This window comes from Sander lucioperca, chromosome 17 (assembly GCF_008315115.2).
Source record: "Sander lucioperca isolate FBNREF2018 chromosome 17, SLUC_FBN_1.2, whole genome shotgun sequence".
Lineage (NCBI taxonomy): Eukaryota > Metazoa > Chordata > Actinopteri > Perciformes > Percidae > Sander > Sander lucioperca.
The window spans coordinates 5,833,573-5,857,793 of NC_050189.1; the positions used below are offsets into that span (position 1 = coordinate 5,833,573).

The 24,221-nt window shown below is 41.0% G+C and overlaps 1 protein-coding gene across 8 annotated transcripts in view; it reads right to left on the minus strand.

Annotated features, from left to right (window-relative positions):
* Positions 1-3,570: 3,570 nt before the first annotated feature.
* The window catches only part of clcn3 (chloride channel 3), a 37,106-nt gene continuing 16,455 nt past the window's right edge, over positions 3,571-24,221 (minus strand). For 4 of the 8 annotated variants that reach the window (XM_031304455.2, XM_031304458.2, XM_031304461.2 and 1 more), the window contains 13 exons: positions 19,121-19,281; positions 17,702-17,801; positions 16,980-17,167; positions 16,274-16,396; positions 15,155-15,361; positions 14,940-15,020; positions 14,538-14,790; positions 13,789-14,081; positions 13,510-13,696; positions 11,418-11,816; positions 10,933-11,149; positions 9,410-9,485; positions 3,571-4,187 (listed from right to left, as the gene is read on the minus strand). In XM_031304455.2, the coding sequence (XP_031160315.1) occupies positions 4,014-4,187; positions 9,410-9,485; positions 10,933-11,149; positions 11,418-11,816; positions 13,510-13,696; positions 13,789-14,081; positions 14,538-14,790; positions 14,940-15,020; positions 15,155-15,361; positions 16,274-16,396; positions 16,980-17,167; positions 17,702-17,801; positions 19,121-19,281 (2,459 nt within the window). In that variant the 3' untranslated portion in view covers positions 3,571-4,013. Of the gene's footprint in view, positions 4,188-7,045; positions 7,084-9,409; positions 9,486-10,932; positions 11,150-11,417; positions 11,817-13,509; positions 13,697-13,788; positions 14,082-14,537; positions 14,791-14,939; positions 15,021-15,154; positions 15,362-16,273; positions 16,397-16,979; positions 17,168-17,701; positions 17,802-19,120; positions 19,282-24,221 lie in introns of all 8 variants that reach the window. The other 4 variants (XM_031304459.2, XM_031304463.2, XM_031304460.2 and 1 more) reach the window with 3 other exon arrangements.

A 24,221-nucleotide genomic window follows, 5' to 3' on the forward strand; every position in this document is an offset into this window, starting at 1 on the left:
AGAGTCAAATGGACTGAATTATCTGAATAAGTGTCCTAAAAATGTAACGTTACATTCTGACTTTGGACATGAAGGGAAAATGTCTGCTTTTAGAGTCTAGATAAACCTGGCACTACAATTTCTGATACAAAGTGTACACTGACAATTTCCACTATACCACATACACCCTGTTGAAAGTAATGCCATAAGATGAACAAAAATTATTTCCAAAACCTTTCTTTAACTATACCAACAACGATTTTTAATGTGTGAATTTTATATGGAATAAGGTGTGGCAATCCTATTTGTTTTTTACATGAAGCAGAAGCAGTGGAGGCTTACTGAAGCCAGCAGGTGAACAAAAAAGAAAAGTGTCAGGTTCAGACCGAGCCATGAATGATTGATGTTCTGTAACAGGACACGAGGAGAGGACATGGAGCAGTCCAACTCTCAGACACTCGGCCACTGTCACGTCTCTGAGCTACTTTTAAACTCTGAAAACTAAGTGGACTTTTTTACAAAGGCTAGTCTGTGTTTGGGAAGTGTGAGGCTCCTATCACTTTCCCCGGACTCAGTCCCAAACCTCTCCTAATCCTCTCCCACCCCTGGGTGCCAACAGTAAAGCCACTGTTAACGCTAATGGTGATGCAGACAGACTGAAAAGACTATAAACAAGAACAAAACCACATAGTGTGATATACTGTGTTTATGAATACAGAATGTGAACATTATAGAAACACCTTATGACACAGACGCCCTGCAGTAGAGCTCATAGTCAACGACTGCTCTTACTTAATGTGAAGAATTTCCTTTAAAACGGGATTTTAAACTTTAAACCAATGAGCAGTTAGGAAGATAAAGGCTTTTTGATTTGAAAAAAGGAGTGGAAGTTTGTTGCCCCCTACTTGTGCAGGATGAGGTCACCATTAAAGATGTACTCCAGTGGTTAAGTATTGCATTTCCATAAAGTGATGGGACTTGTGAGAGACCGATTACTGTTGGAGTACCAACAAAAATGTGTTTGTAGCACCGTGAATCAAAACTTGTCAGATTCTGAATCAGGTTTACGTATTCTTTTGAGCAAATGTTTCCTGATTTAATTGATAATTTTGCTATTTTTTTAAGGCAGTTTATGTGCAGCTGATTGGTGTTGAGACAAATTTAATATTTGAGAACACAGAGTTGACAGTCCTTAAAACAGCAGTCAGCACAATATGCACAGCACAAAAGGTCCCCTTACTCGCTTTTTCTGGAGCTTTTGATCACAGTCAGTTATCATTGCACTTTTAAGACTTCTCATCCATGTGTGGATTCAGTCTTGAGCTCAACATTTAATTCTTGACCTTAGAAACAGCAGCAAACTTTATTTGCTAATGAAGACTGCAAAATCCGGTTAGAAGCTCCAAGCAAGCAAGTGGGCCTTGAGTAGAAATAGTTTCGACAAAAGAAAAAAACCTGCCAAGAAATTATAATATGTAAAGGGTAGAGAATCCAGAGTGAAATCAAGCTGTGGAGAAACTGTCGGAAAAAAACAAACAAATAAGCACCAAGACCACCACCCTGTGTACCTTGAATCTTTTTGTTCCTTTTAATTTAAAACAAAATTTAATCTTTACATATTTTGTCTTAAATGTACAATCAAACAATCAATGTACTCATACGTAAAATTCTTCATAATGCACAACGCTATCGACACTAACCATAAATTAAAAAAAAGAAAACATTGAGATCAGTATGAAATACAATGTTAGGCAACACCACTGGTTAACAAAGACGATGCTCTGCTGCCTGTCGACACACAGCAGGAGCAGTCGCTGCAACGGAAACAAGTATATGGGATTGAACCCGACCTTCCTCACACACTCAAACACACACACACACACACACTACTGCCGCCACTCTACAAGTAAATTGCTACCGTTTGTCCCCGCTTCACCGTCTCTCCATCACTTCATTTCCCTTTATTGTTTGCACTTCAAAAGGACCACAACACGTTACATGTTCCAAGGACAAAAAGGGAAAGGCAGGTGGGAGTAGCAGGTGTTACTTTTGGGTTTGGGGATGAAATACAGGTGTGGAGAGCCGGGAAACATTTGCCAGGCAGATGTAGCAAAACTGGACAAGCGAGATGGAGCACAACCTGCTATCACTAAAAGCAGCGTGCAGATGTAGCTGTATGCGTTTGTAGCTAATGGCGGTGGTTCTTCACGTGGGTCGTGAGATGACTGACAGGATATGACATGAGAATTAAGAGGGGAAAAAAAAACTAATTTTGAGCTTGACAGTACATTCCTGACCTTGGAAATTAAGGTTCACTTTACTACTGGAATCACTGGTCTGTCTTATGTTGTGCTGGTGGGTTTGTGCAGCGAAAGTATTATAAAGCAGATATTTGCTGGGCCCAGATTCTAAAATGTGAGGATTTATAGCTTTACTCTGTTTTATATCATTATGATTCCAATAGGTTTGTGTTTTGGACTGGTGGCTGGACAAAACAAGCAATTTAGAGACATTAACTTGGGTTATTTAACCAAACTTGGGCTTGAGTAATACAACGATTGTTAGTTGTTTAGTGACCTTTTGTACCTGTTTTGATTTCCTGTATTTTGTCATTTTAAATCATGTTAAAATGTCAAAATCAACATCCCAACTGATCAGATGCCTCAACTCCCAGCCATCTGGCACACACTATCAACTGTTGGAAATAATATTTAATCAAAGTGTGATGTGGACAATGTGCAAATCTCTTTACATTTTGGTTAGTTTGTTTGTCTTTTCCAGGTGGACAATTAGATTTTTATTGTGCACATTAGGTTCATGCTTCCAAAGATGTATGGAGTGTTTAACAGTACCTTTCCTCTGATAAACTAATGGGAATATAATATACAAAAAAAAATATACAATGTTATCACCCAAAGATGTGGACAGATTTCAGAAAAAGAAAACAATAAGTCACCATGTAGCATTAACACCATCCTTCTCCAATCACACTAACCGATCACTTAAAACAGTGCAAAGTTCCAGTTTGGTTTTGCTTTAAGTCGTAAAAACCTAATTAATTATAGCAAGATCAATAGTCTAAAAGTGGTAAGATAATTGTTTGAGAAGAAAAAGGAAATTTTATATATTTTGTGTCCTGTAACAGAGTACACAGAAGAACTCAACGTGGACACTTTCTTTTTGTTTTCCTTTACGTACACACTCGACCTGTGACACACACACACACACACACACAGCTAAAGCTGGTTAAGAAAAGAGAAAACACTCACTTCCGTCTGAAAGGGAACATTTATGTTCTTAAAATACAGTGCCCATCTATGCCTCTCTGCCTCCCTCTCTCTCTCTCTCTCTCTCTCTCTCCCACACACACCACATTTAGAGCAACATGCGATCGTGGCTTTTTGCCGGTTTCAGCAGGTGCACGTCCTCTGTTCCCATGGTAACCTGACTGGAATGTAGTGCCGCTAGGGGACACACACACACACACACACACACACACACACACACACACACACACACACACACACACACACACACACACACACACACACACACACTTTCTCTGGAGGACGGACAGGTCAGGTGTGAGTGTGTGTGCAGTGGGGGGAGGAAAGTGAGTTTATTTGAACAGAAGCCTGGAGGTTTAAGGTCCCTCATCGCGTCCCTCATCAGCGGTTCATTCTGACCTCTGACCTCTGACCTCTGCCAGGCGACGTCTACCACGACCTCAGCGGAGACAGGACAAGGGTGAGGCACATGAAGAGTGCAAAGGGGTAAATCTTTACAGGTTATGTGTATGTGAAGAGAGAGCATGCATGTTTGAGGTGTCTGCAATGCAAAAGTGTGTGTTTTGGGGATTTTGTACTTCACGTGTGTGTGTGCCTTCAACCCGTGACCTCCGTGTCCACAGCAGCCAGAATAACAAAGTGGTTTATCGTGTCTTTTCCCTCTCATTGCCGCTAAGTCTCTGGGAACCACAGTCAGTCTGCGAGGTTCTACAGCTGGAAACAAAAAATAAAAAACGGGGTCCGATGTCAGAGATTGGAGCCGTCCAGGAGGTGCACCTCCTCCTCGCTGTCGTCTCCCCCTCCCCCCCGGGCGTCCTGGAAGGAGCGGATCAGTTGAACATGATGGACTCGGGATCTAGGTTTGCCATTTGAGCCATGTGACGAAGGATATCTTTTTTTGTGATAATACCAAGAAGCCGCCTGCAGAGGGAGACAAAGGAAGAGGGAGGAAAGGGAGAGAAGAAAATGTTAAGAGAAGTGAGGAAGTGCTGCTGGTTTGGAGGGAAGGAGAGAAAACAACAATCATGTTTTTGTTGGCAAGTTTTGTTCAAATGGTGAGGAAGTCTTTAAAGACAAAATCACATGATTTTAACTGGATTCTATTTAGGTTTATTGGAATCATAAAATAAATTTCTGGACATCGATTAGCAAGCCAACAAAAACACGAGACCCTGAGGAAGCAAAAGTCAGCAGGAGGAAAAGAGGGAGTGAGCAACCAGAGGAAAAAAGGGATGAAAGCAGGTCTGAAACAGCACCCCACTACCAGAGAGGAGGGTGTCATTTCAGACACTGCTTTATGTTATTGGTCCAAAAAGCTGGAGAGAAGGAAAAACTGGATCCTCCAAGGAGACAGGAAGTAGTGAACAGGACATGGAGAAGAGTTAGAACCTCTGAGAAAGAGGAGACAAGGGGATGACTTCATTCAGAAATCATTTAAAAGGATGGATGTTAATTTTTATTGTATTTATTTGTCCAAACCTTTGACATTCTGTGTGTGTGTGTGTGTGTGTGTATACATGCATTGATCAAATTATTTTGATTAGATGTGCTAAAACGTTCATCAATTATCTGCCGATTTAAACTGCAGATTTCAATTCTTTTAAATCAAGACCGAAGACTTGTGTTTGATGCTGTCTTTTATTAAATCAAGTATCTGTTCATTTCTTACACTGCACTGTAACTTTTATTCTTGTATTTGAGATATATATATATATATATATATATATATATATATTTTATAAGAAACTAATTTCTATGTAAAACAATTTCACAGTCTCTACATTTCTTCACTCTTTCTATACGGTGTTGTCTTGATTCTATTTTCTTCCTTTTAAAGTTAAAATGTATATAAAACCAGTAGAGATGGCTACGATTAGACAATTAAGACTTCCATAGTGATGTCAGCAATTTCTGACTTCTCTCTCTCTCTCTCTCTCTCTCATATTGACCCAACTTACATGACTGGGTCTGACTTAGGAGCACGTCTCTAAACATTCAGTTAGTCAAGGTTACTCCTGCTGATTCAAGAGCACATCGCAGGCTAAGAGTAAATGTAAAATTGCTTTGATTTGCCAGATGACAACATGATACGTGCGCTCTTGAATTCAGCTGTGAAAGTAGTCTGAGATCAAGTAAAGAAAAGCATCGGAAGCCAAAAACAGCTGATAGCGGTGAGGAGAAGCTGTCCATCTGCTACAGAGCTAGAGGAGAGCAGAGATAGGTCCAAAAAAAGCTGAGGTTTGTTTTAATGCTGTCATATGGACTCCGGGAGTTCATGTGTTGTTAGTGAGACGTTCAGCTTCATCTGAACCATGAACAGGCAAATAAAGTGCACCCAAAATGAGTGAAAACAAACATTTGAACCCAGGTCTGAGTGAGAGGAGTGATAGGACACGTAAGGGGGATTAGAACTACAGCTACCATCAAACACAGATCAGACCTGGGTTTCCCCCAAGAGCTGCTGAGATCTACGACTGCCTCGTTCATTTTAAAACCAGTGAAATAAACAAGAACAGTCGTAGACGCTAGGGATACCAGCTACAGATCAGAGTAATAAGGGTCAGGTGGGGGGGTGGAGGCAATGTTCCCTGTAAGCCAGCAGTGTCCACAGCTGTTTCATGTTTTTAATCCAAGTAAAGAAAGCTCTGGCCAGGAAGTGATATCAGTAGATGTAGTGTTACAGGTAACAAAAGGTCACATTTAACACATTAAATCCTTTTTAAAATGCTACCTAAAAGTAAATTTAGGACCTATTTACTATTAAAACACATTTTGTTTCCATTGAAGCCAACTTCTACTGGAGCTACATGTTCCTAGATTTCCCAGAATGACTCAGCAACCATCAGAAAACAGGTATAAATGACTGAATTCAGTATATTGAGAGAGTGTTTGTATTGGCGTTTTTAGTGTGGCACCCAAGTGAGAATGTGATATAAAAATGCAAAATATCTCCTCTAGAAAGTTGGTTATTTTAAATCAGTGGCTCCCCCAAAAAAACATATTTCTGTGTTTGTGGTGCCACATTGTCTATGTTTGGCCAGTTTTCTACTGTACACAAAAGAAAGGTACATCTACTTAAATGTCATGTAGTTTCTGTATCTAATCTAATTCTTATGTATTTATTTATTGTATTGGTTTTTTTTTATCCTTTTATATATATATATAGCAATACATTTTGTATTATTCTCTGGTTTATTCTCTTTTCCTCTCTCTCCAATATTTTATTTGTTTAACCTAGTCCATTTAGTGTTTTACCTGCTTTTTCATCATAGCGACAGACTGATGATTTTAAGTTAAATCTATTTTACACACATTGGTATCATTAGTAAGTAGTAATTAGTGTGTTTTATATATATATATATATATATATATATATATATATATATATATATATATATACACACACACACACACACACACACACAGTATATATACTTATAAATACTTTTGTTTAGAACATACATTGGTTAACTCTCTTGAAGAGAACAGGACACAGCTGGCTAAAAGGAAACATTGGCAGGTTAAAGCTCGGGATTAGTAATTACGTATCAAGGTCATTTTATCACCACACACAAACTAGCCTGGTGACTACCAGCATCAATCAACACAACAACGTCACTGCACCACAGCGCTCACTAGCACTACAGAATGAGGGGAATATGGGAATGAATCGTAGCACTAGAGATCTCCCTCTCCCTCCCTACTTATAACTAAACCCCACCCTCTAAAAAGTATTGAAACAACAGTGGTCCGCTCTCCCAAGGCGGCTAGCTACTCGCCAAGTGGTTGTTAAGGCGATGGTTCAGATGTCGTCAATCTGTGGAGACCCAGGGCGAAACGGTAGGGTCGAGAGGCGAGGGGTTTCAAAAACAAAACAAAAAAGAAGAAAAAGCAGTTGTTAATGAAGGTAGAAAATTGAGGGTGGGTGAATTCTCAAAATGAAATGACGAACTACTGTTGGGAGAGGAAGATGGGAAACACACATCAGGCATCATGGTTACATGACTGCAGACATGCTGAGAAATTATATCTACTGTTGAATCTCAATTATACAGCATATAACCGGAAACGATATCGAAACACATCTAAGCTATGTAGTTACTATAAATCAGAAAAAAACAAGATGTATGCATGATGCAGCTGGCACACTAACACTGAGCAGAGCTGCAGAAGGTACAAATGCAGTTTGATGGGGATGAGTTGCAAAGCTGCACTCGCTCTGAGAATCTACAGAGCCCTTTTCAGACATGGAAACAGTTAACAGTGCTAGTTTCATCTACCTGTTAAACTAATAGCTTTTTGATATTTATATAGTAAAGGATCAAATGAGGATTTGTCATTTCACAACTTCAAAACTTTTTTAGAGCTTTACATTAGACCTCCTTTACATAAATGACCCATAATGGCTACTATAATGATATGAAGGAAGAAAAGTTGTCTTTTAAAACTTATTTTGAAAGACTGTTAATCTATGTGTCTTAATTAATTAAATGGTTCGGGAAGCTCGCCTCAGCTTCTCTCTGGTCTTATCAACCCAAATTTCTGAATATATTTAACATCAATGTCATAATTCATCAGATAAAAGAAAGGATTCAGCAGCCTGTTTTATAGCCTACAAGTAGACAGTGCTCAATTTGCTCACATGCTGTATGTAAGCCTTTTTGACTGTAGAGTCTTTTTCACCACAAGGGGAAGAAATATCAAAGAATACACATTTTTAAAGGCTGATCGACACTAGAAGTTCTCTACAACCTATTAAAACTGGCGTTTCATGGCTCACTAAACATATTTTATTTTAATCTTGACCTGGACAATGGTAGTTTGACAAAACAATCGCAACTCAAGGTCCTCTTACTTGCTTTTTTTTTGTTTTTGGAGCTTCATCTGCATGTGTTGGCATGCGAGCTCAGTAGCTTTTATGATTTTGTCAATAGCATTCTTAGGTCTTTCATCCACGTTGGCTTAAAAGTGAAGCATCAAAGTTTTGTGTATAAGATGATACTTAGGACTAATTTATTACAGTGTTCCTAGAGTGTGGAACAAGACATTTAAATTCTCTGTAGGTTAATTTGTGGTGAGGCTTTAGCCTTCATGTGACGGCATTCAATTCAGCTTAGCTGAACCCGAGAAATTTTACGGACATGTTACAACTTTTACAGTAAAATAACTTTAACATCAACATGTTAAATTGCTGGCATATTTCTGTAATTAAGCACATGTCTGAAAGGGGTTCTGGAGTGATGTGGGTGACAGTTCCCATAGAGGTCCAACATTACAGGACCCAGAAAAACACAAGAAAGCACTTCTATATACAATGACTCCAAAACAGCAACTGCTACCAGCGATGAAGATGGAGGTCTATCTACAGATGTTGAACGACTGCATGAGAGGTGAAGTGCCAACAGTAAGTGAAAGAAGAAAAAAAAAGGAAGGCTTAATGTTTAGCCGGGAACTGTCAACAGTTTTTCACACCAAGTTTCATGCAGCCCTTTTAAGAGGCGGAGCCTAACAGCTGGAACACACCGCACGTGTAAGTGTCGTAGCCTAGATACGTGCCCGATTGTGCGCCTGGCCATTCATACTGGACACGTAGCCAGTCACGGCTCTCTCTCTCTCCGATAGAAAGAGACAGGATGAGTGGGGAAACTGTGGTAATTGTAGTGTGTGTGTGTGTGTGTGTGTGTGTGTGTGTGTGTGTGTGTGTGTATATGTATGTGTGTGTGTGTGTGTGTGTGTCCATCGGTCTCTCTGTGTGTCTGATCGCGTGTCTCACTGTGAAAAGTCAAGACAGCCAAAATCACCATAAACCTGGCTGTTTTATTTTGAAATGTGTTTATTTTGGTAAAATATCCGGCTGCACTGTGGTCTTCCTGAATGTGATTACCTGCCTGGCTTGACACATACGCTCGCGTATCGCGCAACAAATAGAGGAGACGCCGAAACTATCGCTGCAGCGCGCAGGCCTACGTGGACGCTACGCACCCGGTGTGGCCGGACAAACTGGATAACATGGGCATCGAAATAAAAATAGCTGTGCTACGCTGCTATACGCGACGCTTACGCGTGCAGTGTGTTCCAGCTGTAAGAGACAGGTGCGAAAGTGGGGGGAGGAGTCACATGTGTAAAGGGACGGGGCTAGTCACCAAGGGCTCCGTGTGCTGCTTGAGCTCCTCCAGATGCTCTAATATATTCTTCTTTGTGATGATGCCCAACACATTCCTGAAACACACACCCGTTACTCGGTAAACTGCCCAAACACAACAACAACGAATGAATAACAAAAAACAGAAGAGAGAGACAGACAGCAGCAGCACAAAAACATACATAACAGGGTGCAACTTAAAATATTAAACAGATAACTTAACATTAACATAAAATATAACTAAAAATTGCAGACAGACAACAAAACTGTTATAAATTAATTTCACATTGGTTACGATGATAGTATGTCACTCATCTATTATGTCTCTCTTTTTAAGTTAGAGGTTTGACTGGCATTCTTTTAATCTTTTAGTCATCTTGTTGCAACCTTCAGGGATGATTTAATGGCTCCCGACTGAGGGATTAGCACCACCACCTGTTACTCCCAATATTCACATAACAGTAGTGGACAGAATTGCACATTCATTTGCATTTTATTTTGCAGATTTTCAGAAATTTCGTTTAAAATGTGTGCAAAATTTGGATGGAAACATGGCAAATGTTAAAAGGTAAGGCTGGTGATATATATATTTTTTTTATGTCAATAAATCACATGAAAAAAACAAAACCAACAGGGAATTAATCCTAGTGTCTGTCTATCCAAAGCTCTATATCCCATTGTGCCCAGCTGTTTTAGGAAATGACTTAGCCCTTAGAGGAACAATAAATCTATATATTTGTGACCTGTTTCTAAAGAGTTAGAAGCAAATGAGCTTGGGACTGAGTGCCACAGACAGGATAGGGAAGTTGAAAAAAGTACTGTTAGATGAACTAACATTTTTGGTCTTTTCATGAGATTTGTTGACAGTAAGTAAAAACATATAATAACGCCAGCCTTATCCTTCAAATTGTAAACGATGTTAAACATAAAGATGTAAATGAAAACAAACACTGCTGCACAGCTGCTCTTTGGTGATTGCAACAGCAATCAGAGAAGTGATCTGTGAATCGAGGAGTATTTAACACAATCAGTCTTGTAATTCCTACATCACACCAGCAGGAGGCTCTCTGCAAAACTTGAAACTGAAAAACCTAGACTGGAGTCTGACCCATCGTACCACATTCATTTTCACCGACAGTAAAATTAACATCACTGTGATTGTTCTAAAAGCTTCTTTTTCACTTTTCAGTTTTAAACCACACATCAACTGACTTTCCCAACATGATACCTGTTATGTAGTTAGTTTTTGCAGCTCAGTCTGTCAGGAGACAGTCTGTTATTGCCAGTAGGAGGGTAAAGGAAGTGCAGCACAGCGGTTAGGCCAGGCCATGCAGATTACAGGGTAAATCCAGGCATTTTTGAGCCCATGCAACACCGGCCAGAGTGTACATGTGTTTGTGCAAAGTTTTTCGACCTCAGACTAAGTCAATCATAACAACAACAGAAAGAAGGATGTGAGAAGGATTCACCTTCTGTTCTTACAGCACATCCTTCCTCCTAAGACTATTTTGAATTCCTACTTACCCGTTGTGAGTGACCAGGCACTGGCGCAGCCCCATCTTTCTGAAGATGTCCACCACAATCTCCATGGGGGTGTGGTCGGTGACGGTGAAGGGGCTCATGTCCAGGATGGAGCGCAGTTTGAGGGGTCGAGGGCTGTCGGCCGGCAGGGTGGGTGCGTGCTGGGTGAAGTACACCCTGGAGTTCAACATGATGCCCTCCTGCTTGCGACGAGCATTTTCTGTTGAGAAAGGAACAAGAAAAAACATTATGTACATTTTTATTACTTTAATCATTTAGCAGATGCTTTTGTCCAAAATACTTTCCCCCATGTATTCACACAGAGCGATTTGAATTTCAGTGTCTTGCTTAAGGACGCTTAACCATGTAATAACACATGTCCCAATTTGTCACTTTGGTGATTCAGTGTGCTATTTTCTTCACCATTCTGGTGCTCTCTTACTGTTCTCACATTTTAGACTGAAATGTAAGAGAAAGAATTTAGTTACCGATAGCGATAGTGATGTCCCTGCGCAGAGCGAAGCCCACCAGCCTCTGGGACTCCTTGGACACTATCACAGGGAAACCATTATAACTGGTTTCATTGATAGTGCTCTGCAGCTCCTCCACCGTCAGGTCGTCCTGCGTCAGCACCGCTAAGGGCGGGTCGCTGCGTCGAGGCCTCATCACCTCTCTGGCCAGTGTGATGTGTGTGAATTCCTCCTTGGCGTCCAGGAAGGGGTAACCATTCAGACGGATATGGGCCTCGTAGATTCCCTCACGGCCAAACGCGTCGCCCACCCATTTGCTGGTCATGACGGCAGCCATGAGGGGGACGATGTACTCCAACCCACCGGTCAGCTCGAAGACGATGACGACCAGGGAGACAGTCATACGGGTTACACCGCCTGAAGAAAGATCAGAGAATAAGAAATGGACATAAACACTCATCTACACAAAAAGAAACAAAGGTTGTAGTTTAAGGAATTTGACTTTATAAAAACACAGGGGCAGCTTTATGAAAAAAAGCAGAGTATATATCCTTGGGTTGCAGTTCAAAACCATCTATCTTAGTAAGGCATTAGGTCAATAAATAATCTTATTTTTAAATTGTGTCACCACTCCAGTGAAAATCTTACTTGTCTGCTGTACGAAACCTACATTTGTCAGTTGTCTTTTAATCAAGTGATCACATGATGTAACATAATTTAATTTGTTTTAATTTCTAGAAGATTGTGCAATGGAAACCAAGTGAATGACATGGTGAACAATTTAAGAAACAGTAATTTAATCTTTTAGGTTTATTCTGCAGAGGTATACATTTTGCAAAAAGGAAAAAAAAGGTTGGACCTTTGATCACAAGTAATTGTATATCTTAATAGTGATATGTTTTATGGTAGGGGTGGTACGGTTCATGAAAAAACATCCGAACCGCTTGGTTCGCTCGTCTCCATTCGGAGCGTGTGTGCGTCGCACGGTTGGTCAGTACACTGTTAATGTGCACTAACCACTTACTGCCGCAGTGCCCACTTTCAACACCTATGTTAAAACACTTAGCGGAAATGATGAGTGGGATGAGCGTGACAAACGCAACACATGGCAGCTGATTGGACGAACGCGTCACGCGAGTCTTGCTGCTCCCGAATTTCAAAACAGACTCTAATGGCGTCTCGTTCTGAATACGATCTCGTATTTTACAAAAATAGTTCACCGAAACGTGTTTCTGAAAACATTTTAAACGAGAAATAGACCATACAGTTGCTGAATCTGTCTGTTTTTGTGATCGACAGTCAGTTTAAAAGATTTTCGTCAGATTTTGAGAGGCGGCGAGCCGACCGCTCCTCAGGTGGAGTGTGGAGTGCTGGTCATGTCACGTGTAGAAATGTCAAGTGGGAGAGAAAAGGAAGGCTGCCGGGAGCTGGAGTATGCGCCAGCGTCGTATAAGTCTGGTGTGTGGGAACATTTTGGATTTCATGTTACCTATGATGACAGCAGAAATAAAACAATAGGTAGAACTGCCACTGTGTGCAAGCATTGTGCAACATGCATTCAATATGCTAATTTTAGCTATATATCATATGCTGAAGTATATTTCTGGAGTGTTAAAGATTAAAAGAAAAAATAACAAGAACCGTACAGAACCGAAAACCGTGACCGTAAAACCGTGATACGAACCGAACCGTGGGTTTTGTGAACCGTGCCACCCCTACTTTATGGTATAGTAAAGAAAGTCAATTGAGAATCCCCCTACTGATAAAATAACCTGATGGGGATGTGATTTGTTGTCTAGTCTAGTGAAGTAAATAACTGCAAAAACAAGCTAACTCATTCTATTAAAGCAAAGATCCTGTAAATCCAGTCCTGCTCATGGACTAGCCCAACAATTTTCTAATAAAGCAAGATATTAAAGGGACAGCAGTATAAACAGTGTAGCAAAATATGTGAGGGGTAACACATTTCTATTGTCTCACGGTATAGTTCATATATTGCCCACCCCCGGCACTGATTACTAATAAACAAGCATTGACACAAACTGGTGGCAATGCTGACCAACTAACCTATCATTTCTATCTACTATAACGTTGTTATCTGCTGACTCACCCAAACATGCCGCGGCCCCCACCATGGCGTAGAGCCCTGGAGTGATGCAGTCTGCTCCCACCTCACACCACTCTTTGAACAAGAACCAGTCGTGGTGATAATAGGCCAGCTGCTCCACGGCGATGCCAACGATTCGCCCTGCGATCGCCCCGATAGCCATGCTGGGGATGAACAAGCCTGACGGTACCTAAGGATGAGAAACAGGAAGTGGTTTTAGCGTTGATAAAGACATGCAGGGTGAAGCACCTGCCCTGTTAGGAAAGACTATCCAGGGATCACCTTGAGTCCAAAGGTGAATATAGTCATGATGATTTTGAAGATGAGCGCCAGGCAGAGCTGCCACATGGCGGCGTAGACGCCGGGCCCTGCCGGCCGGTTGGGGTTGTCGGTGAAGGCCTTACTGCCATTCATCTGGCTGCGATACTGGCAGAGCTGCGAAGACTCCAGCGGCCCACAGTCGGTGAACAGCTCCTTTATCAGCTCGCTGGTGTTCTGACGAGTGTACGGGTTTGGGAAAGCAACCACAGCTGTGATGGCTGCCACAAAGATTACCTCCAACACCGGGTACTTGCCTGAAGAGAGGGATAAAGCAACATGTCAGATTGTGGGAGGATGGGGAAATTACAACTATCAAAGTTGTGTCTGCTAAAACAGGAGCCGCCGGAAACCTCTCAACATGCCCCTTTCTTTCCACTTTAAGTGTTTCTAATAGCTGCTTGTAGAGAATTGTAACGTGCTTAGCCATTCATCTTTTTGTGCAGCACTTTGGAAACCTTGTGTTTGTTTAAATTGTGCTATATAAATAAAGTGGATTGGATTGGATTGCTCCATAATGATCAGAACGTTAAAGATGACAGAAACGATAAAGCTGTCATCCTTAACCTTTTAAATCACACTAGCATTTCATTTCTCTCTGCTCATGCAAACAGCTGACAGTGATCTCCCAGACAGCCCCATCAATTCCAACAACTACCTCCACACCTGGGCTGGCTGACACTTTGAATCATGAAGCAAGACAGAGTACTTGCCGAAGCGTGTCGACTTGCGCCGCCGGCACCAAGCGATGTTGGCTCGGATGAAGAAGGCGCCCCAGAGGCCTCCGAAAACTCCCAGAAGGATGAAAGGGATGAGCTCAAACAGGTACCACGGCGTGTGGTACTCCACGTAGAACAGTACCAGACGGCTGTTACCAAACGGGTTGATGGAGCGCAGGACGAAGGCTGCCACCAGGGCGGCAAAGAAGGAGCGCCACAACGTCTTGAGAGGGAAGTAGTAGCTCACCTTTAGGAGAGAGAGAGAGAAGAGATGTTCACTTTAATGCTGCATCCTGCCATTTACACTGGGCATTATGTTGTGATTTTGGAGCATGAAAGTGAAGCTTCAGAGTCATTTCTGGTCAGTTCAACAGTCTACCACAACATGTGCTGTACCTCCTCCAAGCTGAAGAGCACTCCTCCAATTGGGGCTCCAAAAGCAACAGACACCCCAGCCGCCGACGCAGCAGAGAGAACCTGAGAGGACAAAACAAACACACCTCAGCTGATGTGATGGGGTCTAAAACACAGTCATATTTTCATTATATTAGAATACCAGGGGGACATCAAAGAATGTCAGACAATTTATCAATGGAATAATCTTCTCTCACCTCTCGTTTCTTGGCCTCGTTCTTGCTGTACTTGGGGAAGAGGTAGGAGAAGATGTTCCCACAGCAGCAGGCCACGTGGACCAGGGGACCCTCCTTCCCCAGGCTGAGGCCAGACGCCACAGCCAGCACCAGAGTGATGGTCTTGATCATCAGGGTCCACTTGCCCAGGTATCCCCGGATGATAAACCCACTCAGGATGGTCTTGATCTGGGGACAGAGGGGCGGGTAAAGAGGAAGTGATTAATTAGTGATGTGATTAGTGAGGTCATATATCATACTCAATCCCAACTACTAATAAAATATTTTAGATATGCTTTTTCAATCTTTTTAAAGAATTTCACTCAGGTTTTGCTTTAGCTGCATCTCTACCTCCTGATCTTTTTCTCTATTTTGTTATTGTCAACATGTTCAAAGTCTCCATCTACACACTTTAGTTGGCAATGCAGTTCCAGCTTTCTAGAACATTTTTTGAAAGCTCAGAGCGCTCACTTAAAAATGTTAATTTTTTTCACAGCACGGTCAAACCTGTCACATCTCCCTGCTGCCCACTGAATTAACTATATTAAGCCACTTCAAGATTAAAAGGGAAACCCCAGTAGCATGAAAACACGCTGTGAGGGTTCCGGAGAGCGCATTAGATCAGTTTCATGGAGAGTTAGAGGCAGCTACAGAGATTTATAGGTTTTCTATTTCATGTGCTACTTTGAGTTTCTGACACCCAGAGCAAATTGATTGGACATGAGAGAACTGAGAGATAAAACAGCACATCAATAATCTGCATAAATCCTACAAAGGCTCCTTCACCCACTCTGAAAAACAGAGACAGGAAAGACAGGCACAAAGAAAGATAGCCTGCAAACCTCATTAAGGTTGATAAAAAACGTATGTGGCAAAAAGTAGTTTGGGGCTGTGTGACTGAACAAACTTGACTGACTGTTAAAACCTCTTAAAAGAAATGTTTGAATTGTTGCATGAAAAACAACTCTCTTGGATGTTGGAGTTTCACACAAGAACTTCAATGCACCACCAAGGAGAGGTTTCGAAATGACCCCTGTATGCAGCTGCAAGTAGGTTCCAAATGTACCTGAAAGGGTTTTGTAAAAGCGCCATTTTCCTCACCTCAGGGATCCCAGAGCCGCAGGCGTAGGGAGCAAATACCTTGACCAGACAGACAGCCAGGAAGGCGAAGGACAGAGCCCAGTAGATGTACATGAAGTAGTTCATGATGTACGAGCCGGGCCCCTGCAGAGAGGTGAGAGGTAAAAGAGTCAACACCTTGAAACTAACTGGTACCAAAAAGCATACATGTAATGTGAGAAGAGAGGCATGCATGTGTGTGTGTGTGTGTGTGTGTGTGTGTGTGTGTTGTGCGGAGTATGGATGTAAATGATCTCTGAGCACTGTTTCTTTCTCCATTGATTTTTTAACAGAAATACAGTTTTCATTCACAAATTATTTTCAATCGTCCCTTCTTTTTGTCGCGGGTCAGCTATTGCAATTAAATCTCAATACTAGGCCTGTAACCATTATTTCATAATTGTCTAACCGCAACATTTTTTAAGTATCGCCGTCTCTTTCTTTAACCGCAATTAACCGCTGGTGGGCTTTTAATGTGAAACAGCACTGCTAAAAGTGTTGAATTGTAACTGAGGATAGCATGATAGCAATAAAAAGGTGTAAATAATTAGTGATTAAACCGCATCATAACTGAAAGCAGCAGAGGAGTAGGTCTGACATGTTATACTGATGTGAATTATGCAAATGTACATTTTCCCAACAACAGGTAAACATGGAGGACGTCGAGCATGTGCCTGTGCTATTCTACCTCGGCCTGCCCCAGTATTAGCTCAGCCCAGCTCTTCCACTGAGGACACTTGTCCCGCTCAGCGAAGGTGGTCTCATTGGAAGTCCAGCAGCACTGCTCGTGGTTGAACCACATGGCGCTCAGACACACGCCCTCCTTCAGGTCGTTCATCCAATCAGCAACAATGTCAATCAGGCCAGCCAAAGCACCTGGCAGGAGGAGGAGAACCAGGAAGGAAAAGAGGGGCGAAAAGGTGAAGGCAGGGAGGAGAGAGGAAATAGAAAAAGAGACGCAGAGGAAGTTAGCTTGCTAGTTATGCTACCGCCATGCTACGAGCCGGTCATCAATTCAAAACAGCAAGGTACACCTAATTCTGTAAACGTCAAGGTATCGAAAGAAAATACAAAAATACAACATTAAAGCAAAAGGGGAATTTCAGTATTTTTCAACCTGAACCCTATTTTCCCATGGATTTGTGTCTAAGTGACTAATTGTCAATTAAACACATATCACAAAGTGCTTCCGTTTGTGGTTAAATGAGAGCAAAAGATGGAGCGAGACCAAGAGAAAGACTGAGCATGAGCTGCCTGAGGCAAAGCATGTGAGTGTAACGAGCAGAGAAGATAACGGCCATGTGTGTGTGTGTGTGTGTGTGTGTGTGTGTGTGTGTGTGTGTGTGAGAGTGTGTGTGTGTGTGTGCGTGCGTGTGTGTGTTTGTATTGTAAGGGTGCATTGTGTGTTACCTGAGGCCAAGCCAGTGAGCGTCACCACCAGCCACCCAGACCAGGCATCGTACAGGCTCTTTGTGAACTCCCATGCTGACTCCTTTTTCTTACTGTTAATCTAAAAACACACACACAAAAAAGCAAAATTAAATACATGAATAACAGAAAACTATATTTACTAAGCTTAAGAAAAGTGTCATTAGATGAACAAGTATCAAAATAATACGCAAGTAGGTCAAAAGTTTATAACTACTCCCCAATGATAAGCAATTCAGTAATCTACTCAAGTGGCAGGATTTCCACTGTTGCTTCAATAAAACGATAAAATTCCTGTAAGGCAGGTAAGACCAGGTTATAAAAACAAATGTTTGATAAAGTATTCAAATAATATTAAAATTCTCATGCAAGTCCCGCACTAAATCACTTATGAAAAGCGGACTGTAACGTTGTGTCAATATTTGGATAAAAGTGTTGACAGAGAGGTTGTATCCTAGACCTGGAGATGTCTGGCAGGAAGCCGACAGTCTATTGTTTGTTCACTCACTCTGGTTCATTCATGAGTTCATGCTAATGAAGACTGTAAGATATAGTTGAAAGCTCCAAATCAAGCTGGTCAGTGGACCACAGGAATTTCTTTCTTGACAAACTAGATTTCTGCAATACAATAATATCTTAAAAGTAGTGGTTTGCTCAAATAATTAATAATAAATAATTTTGAAGCAGAAAACTTGATATTAAATCATTTTTCCTTGGCTTTTCTGTTCATGAAGTTTAGTTTTCTGTCAGATGTCGGGCTATTTCCCCCCTCTGTTAAGCCATTTAGGGTAAAACTGCTGATCTTACATAACTACCCAGTTTGTAGAATCAGTTTGTGCAATCCAAAACAAAGTATTGCTCCACAGGAAGTGTGTAAGACATTCATCTCTGTGCAGCAGAGGATTTTTCACTGACATCAGCTAATGTGGCTTTATGAACTGAAAATAGGCTGAGCTACGATGATACTTCCGAGAGCTGAGTATCAATCTGAATCTTCTATTATAACCTCACTGTGAGAAGTGTTTTCAAAAACCCATGTTTTAAAGCCAAAAGCCTCAGTATGCTTCAGACAAAGTGCATGTTAGATTGCCTAAAGGGGTTATACTACAAAAGAAGTAGTTTGTTCAACGTGTTGTCCGACTGCATTGGAAATCAAAAGTGTGTTGTTACGAACAGCCACGCTGGAAGGTGTGAAAAGTGAAAAGCCGATCAGAGATTTGATTGTTGAAATATGAGGATAACGGCGAACATTTTCAGTCTCTCCTGGAAGACATTCATAGTGTTACCCCTTAGTTGGTCACACGAAAAGTACTACAAACTGACTTGTTGTCGTATGAACTAGCCTGTTTAAAGTATACTGAGACCTCTAAGGTTAAAGGTTGCCAGCCTCAGTCTCCTCACCTTGCGGTGCCTCTCGCGGTCCTTGCACTTCTCACGGACCCAGTCGATGGTGTGGAAGTCGTCGTAGGTCCCCACACCAGGGATGGGCTCCTCTAGGAAGTCCAACAGGTGGGTGGTGCTGCTGGGTGCCCCGCCCCCGTTAGACATGACGTAGTTAGACCCTGTAGAAAAAAAGAGAGAAAAAGAGTAAGTACATGAGAGTTTGCTTTACATTCATTCTTTATTTACCTTGAATTACAACATGTAACTTTGTATGTACTTGTATATGCATGCATGTGCAGTGTTCACAATACTATCTTTTGATGACCTGTTTGACAAAAAAAAATGTTATATCAAAAAATACAATATTAAAGAGCATGCAGGACATGATCATGTTATAATGATAATCATTTTTTTTTAAAAACATGTCAAATGAAACCTATCTGAACTTTATTTGGCAAGTCATCTGTCTCTGAAAACAAAAAGGAAAAGCTTGTGATGTAATGGTTTGGCCAAGCTGCTCTGCCGTACATCTTGTGCTTATAAATGCTACTGAAAAGAGAAGGAGCTGGCTGCCGTTGGAGATTAATCTCCTCGATTATCTGGCCCATCAGAAACACTGCAGACCTAAACGCACAGTCACCGCTGAGAGATAATGACACAGCTACTCTGAGAAATCCCTGTAAGGCCTGCAGTCTATCACTTCTCTGCAACAACAATAAACTAAGTGGAGGTTTATCTGCAATGCTGGATCATTTGGATGAGTAAACTCCACTGAAATACCCTGAGGTAATATTTTATCCACACTTAAACACAGTCACACCTTCACTGGAGCATTTGGGGTTAAGTAATGCCGCGTTCTATTTACCTCGGAACTCGGATTTTCCGAGGTCAAAGTCGTAAACACGCCCCCTGACCTCAGATTTATGAGCTCGGAACTCAGACAACCTCGCAGTAGCCCGAGTTCAAAATCCAACATGGTTGCCCCCTGTATCAACAGTTGTGAAAGCTGCAGTAACATAGTTATAAAAAGTTATAAGCACTTCTGTCTTATTTGTGTCACTAAATCAGTCGTTCACACAAGCATGTTCAACTTCTATCTGTGGACATGTTGTTACGCTGTTTGCATGCACAAAAAACGGCGTAATGCGTTGTTATCAACTGGTATTGCTAACAATAGCTAACCAGGCTAGAGCTAATGAAAACAATGAAAATCCATCTTTTAAATGGAACGCTTTCAACTCGGGTACGACGTCATTCCCAGCTCCGGCTTCCGAGTCCCGAGGTAAATAGAACGCGGCATAAGCTGGACATGGCCACCTTGACAGAGCAGTTACAGTGTTTATTTTTCTTGCTCTGGTGTGAGATGCAGATCACTATGTTTGGTGGATGTGTGTGTCTGCAGATGATTGTTTTCAACATTAAAGCTTTCAATCAGCAACTTCTACTAAAAGCTCTTTCTGCACAAGCCAGTCTAAGTGAATGATATTTAAATTGTATTTAAAACCTTTAACAGATGTCATGTTGGCTTTTCATAAAGCCCTAAAAATCCCCCGTCCTTTTAAGCATAAACACGTTTAACTACTTGGATGTTTGACAGTCTCATTAGCGCTGGTCTGATTGTATCGGCAATGAACAGTTAGTTCAGTAATGACTTCCACATGAGTTAGTAAAAAATACAAAGCAAACGTTGTCCCCTGCCCTTTAGAAGACTGTACTGATAATGAATAGATTTTTATAGTGACTTTGCTCATAAGACCATCATTAGACATTGAATGTCTCTGGTTAGGTCTGATATCATCTGGCTGGATGCACAAATTCAATATGAGAAGGATGACATATACACACACACACACACACACTCTAATAGAGCGAGGAGAAGCAGTCGAAGCGCTAATTCTCTCTGCCTATTATCTGGAAAACTTAACAGGATTTGCATGGCTGCCATTTGCCTTTCCTGGCTGCATGATGATACATTTCTTTCATAAAACAAAAGTGAAAAACGGTTATATTTTGTAATACAGTTTTGAGTCAATAAGGGGATAATCAAAAAGCTTCATAATCTTCTTATTTATCATCCTCATAATTCAGTAAGTAAACATTCAAGTATAAGAGCCCCCCTCATCAACTTTAAAATGCACTACCACGTGTTTAATCTGGCACAAAATGTGTTTGATAAATTAGGGAGACCCCGTCCTCTGGTATTTGAAATTGACAGTAAAGCTGAGCCTAATCATCCCACTTGTGGCGACGCAAATATGTGAGACTTCATCAGCAACACAGTCACAAGTACAAGTTATTTTCCTGTCTGTGTACATTCAGCAATATCAGATTAATCATGTGAAAATGTCTTTAATTACTGTGTTAACGGTAAATGTGACACGCCAGATGAAACAAAAGAGAAGCCAAAAAATGACAAATGACAGAGCTCATGCACTGCTGCTGGGCCTGTCTCTGCTCTGTGAAAGCACTGAACAAAGGAGGTTTTCAGTCTTACTAATATGGTTTAAAGCATTTGATTAAGAGAAAATGCAGTGAAATGGCATTTAGAGCTTTGTTTCCTTCTGTAATGTAACACATTGAAACAGAAATACACCAGCAGGTTATTATTTTGACAGATCAGAAGGCGGAGGATGAGGTACAATTTTGACGTTTACGAAAAGAAAACTATTTATAGCGAAGTATTTCACTATGCAAGTGAAATACTTACAACTTAACACCAAGCTAAAAAGAACTGTTTCACTTCTGGTCAAAAGAGTCAATGGACACAGAGTTCAGAAAAAAACATGGTACTCCTAAAACAACTGCAGTTTGAATTCTTAAAAAACAAACAAAGTAAGTAAAAGTAAACTCATAACACTTCCTGTATTGCTTTGCATGTAGCATCGAGCTGAGGCTACATAAATGCTGTTACACGGTTAGTTTGTACGTAACGGTCCATCTCCACCTCCCCTGATCATTCATTCAGTGCCATGCTAGTCTATATCGACGACGATTTCATTTACGGGATTGTTTTCCGGTTCCGCCCGATGTCCCTTCTTTTCGGTCTGATGGCCCTCACCTTCCACTTTCTTTGTGTTGCCATTCTAAACTCTGGTTCGGGAAACATCCTCCGACAATCAAATTATATTGATCTTTTTTTGAGTAAAATTCTCATCACACATTCAACAGCCATTTGAATTCCAGAGGCCACTTCCCTACGTGCACGTTCCACCAAAACAAGTTCCTTCCCGAGGCTATTTTGCAGAGGCACCGTACCTGCGTCCAGCGCTTAGCACCGCCCAAGACGATTGTGATTGGTTTAAATAAATGGCAATAAACCAGAGCACATTTTTCTCCTATCCCGGAATGCTGTGTGCTCTAGCCTGGCCCTCCTCCGCAGTGCTGTGGTCTGGCAATGCGACTGTTGGCAGCAGATGATGTTACCGAGGGTACAAATTCAACTGGTTTAGCAGATAAATTTAACTTTAGGTTTAATTTAATTTACTTTTTTTAAAAACACAATGATTGTTGGTTTCCTGCCAAAGTGGTACTTAAGACAACAATCAAAGGGAATGTTAATTTCCCACCCTGCATGCCATTTTGTGACTGGTGTAATCTTTAACAACATAAAACCATTTGAACAGCAAACATACACATTCCAGTCCACAATACATTTTAAATCTCCTGAGTGTAACTACAACTGGGGCAGGGCCATGATGACTATCAAACAAGTCCTTATTCATAGCTGTTAACCCTCTGTGATCTGCTTTAAACATAAAACATATCCCTAACCAGAGCCATGAAACAGATCATTAAATGGCATCAACGCATTTGCATCCTTTCCAAGCATTACTACACTGCACTGCTATAACAATACACATGTATTACCATATAATAAATATCACACAACTCCAAAAAGTGCACCAAAAAATGAATCCACAGCGGGCAAGAAAGATTATAAGTAGCGAGAATCAAATAACAAACATTTCAGTTAGGAATAAAGCCACATTTGTATCATAACTGAGACATAAGCAGATAATAAATCCTGTTCCCCCCATTATTAATGTGGGCCATGACACAGCCTTTGAAAGCTCATATCACTGCCTTTGATGTTAGATGGGATGTGAGAAAGACGAAATACGTCGATAACACTTTGGTGAGAATTTCTGTAAGAAGCAGGTACAAAATGGCCAAATGTAGCTTTCATGTGACCAGCTGACACACATCCTGTTCTGAAAGGAGAAAGGGGAAAGAGAGTGTGTAAGCTACTGTTGTGGAGTCAGCGGCAGTAAGAGTGTCAGGCTTGGCAGGGAGACTGAAGCTATCATTCTCCATTTTAATTTTAGAGTGACGGCTACAATCTGGACGTTTGTGTGTGTGTGTAGCTATGGGCTGTGTGTTTCTCATACGGTTTTCATGTTTATACGATCAACTTTCCTTTAAGTCATCAGTTTGTACATCTGCATACATTAAGCACAAGAGCTATTTCAGTCAAAAAAGGCAAGACCTACAACAACCCTTAAGAAATGTGTGGCATGCTTTAAATTTAGGTTTACTGAGGAAAAATTGGTATTTATTCACTTTTTAATGACCAACCAGTAACTGGTTTCAGTTGAACATTTTATTGCTAGTAGCAACCACTACTGGCACAGTTCCATAGCAGTTGCAGTTTAACTGACATTAGACCTTTCTCATTACAGAGTACACAAAGTTCCAACTCACGTCCTTCGGAGATTGAACGTGGCAACTTGAACCTGGGAGTCCATTCTCCCAAGAATGAGAGGACACATCAGACTCAATTTGGACAACAATGCTTATACTGGCATCCAGTAGTGGAATATAACCAATTACTAATAATTCACATATGTCCCGTGATTTTTTTTTTGCGACGATTTTTAAATGTGATTCTTCTTCTTTTTTTTAACCAATGATTCACCTAAATATTTGCTGTTTATATGGTACCACCAACTACATCATATCTGTTTCCAGCAAAACAGACCAAAAGCAGAAAATACATGTTATGTACTTCTTTACAAATTAAATAAATGTGAAAACATTGTGAAAACATTTAGTTTTTAGAAATGTCTCATGATATATTGTCTCTAGAACTGTATTATTGAACTTTTGTTTTTGTTAATGA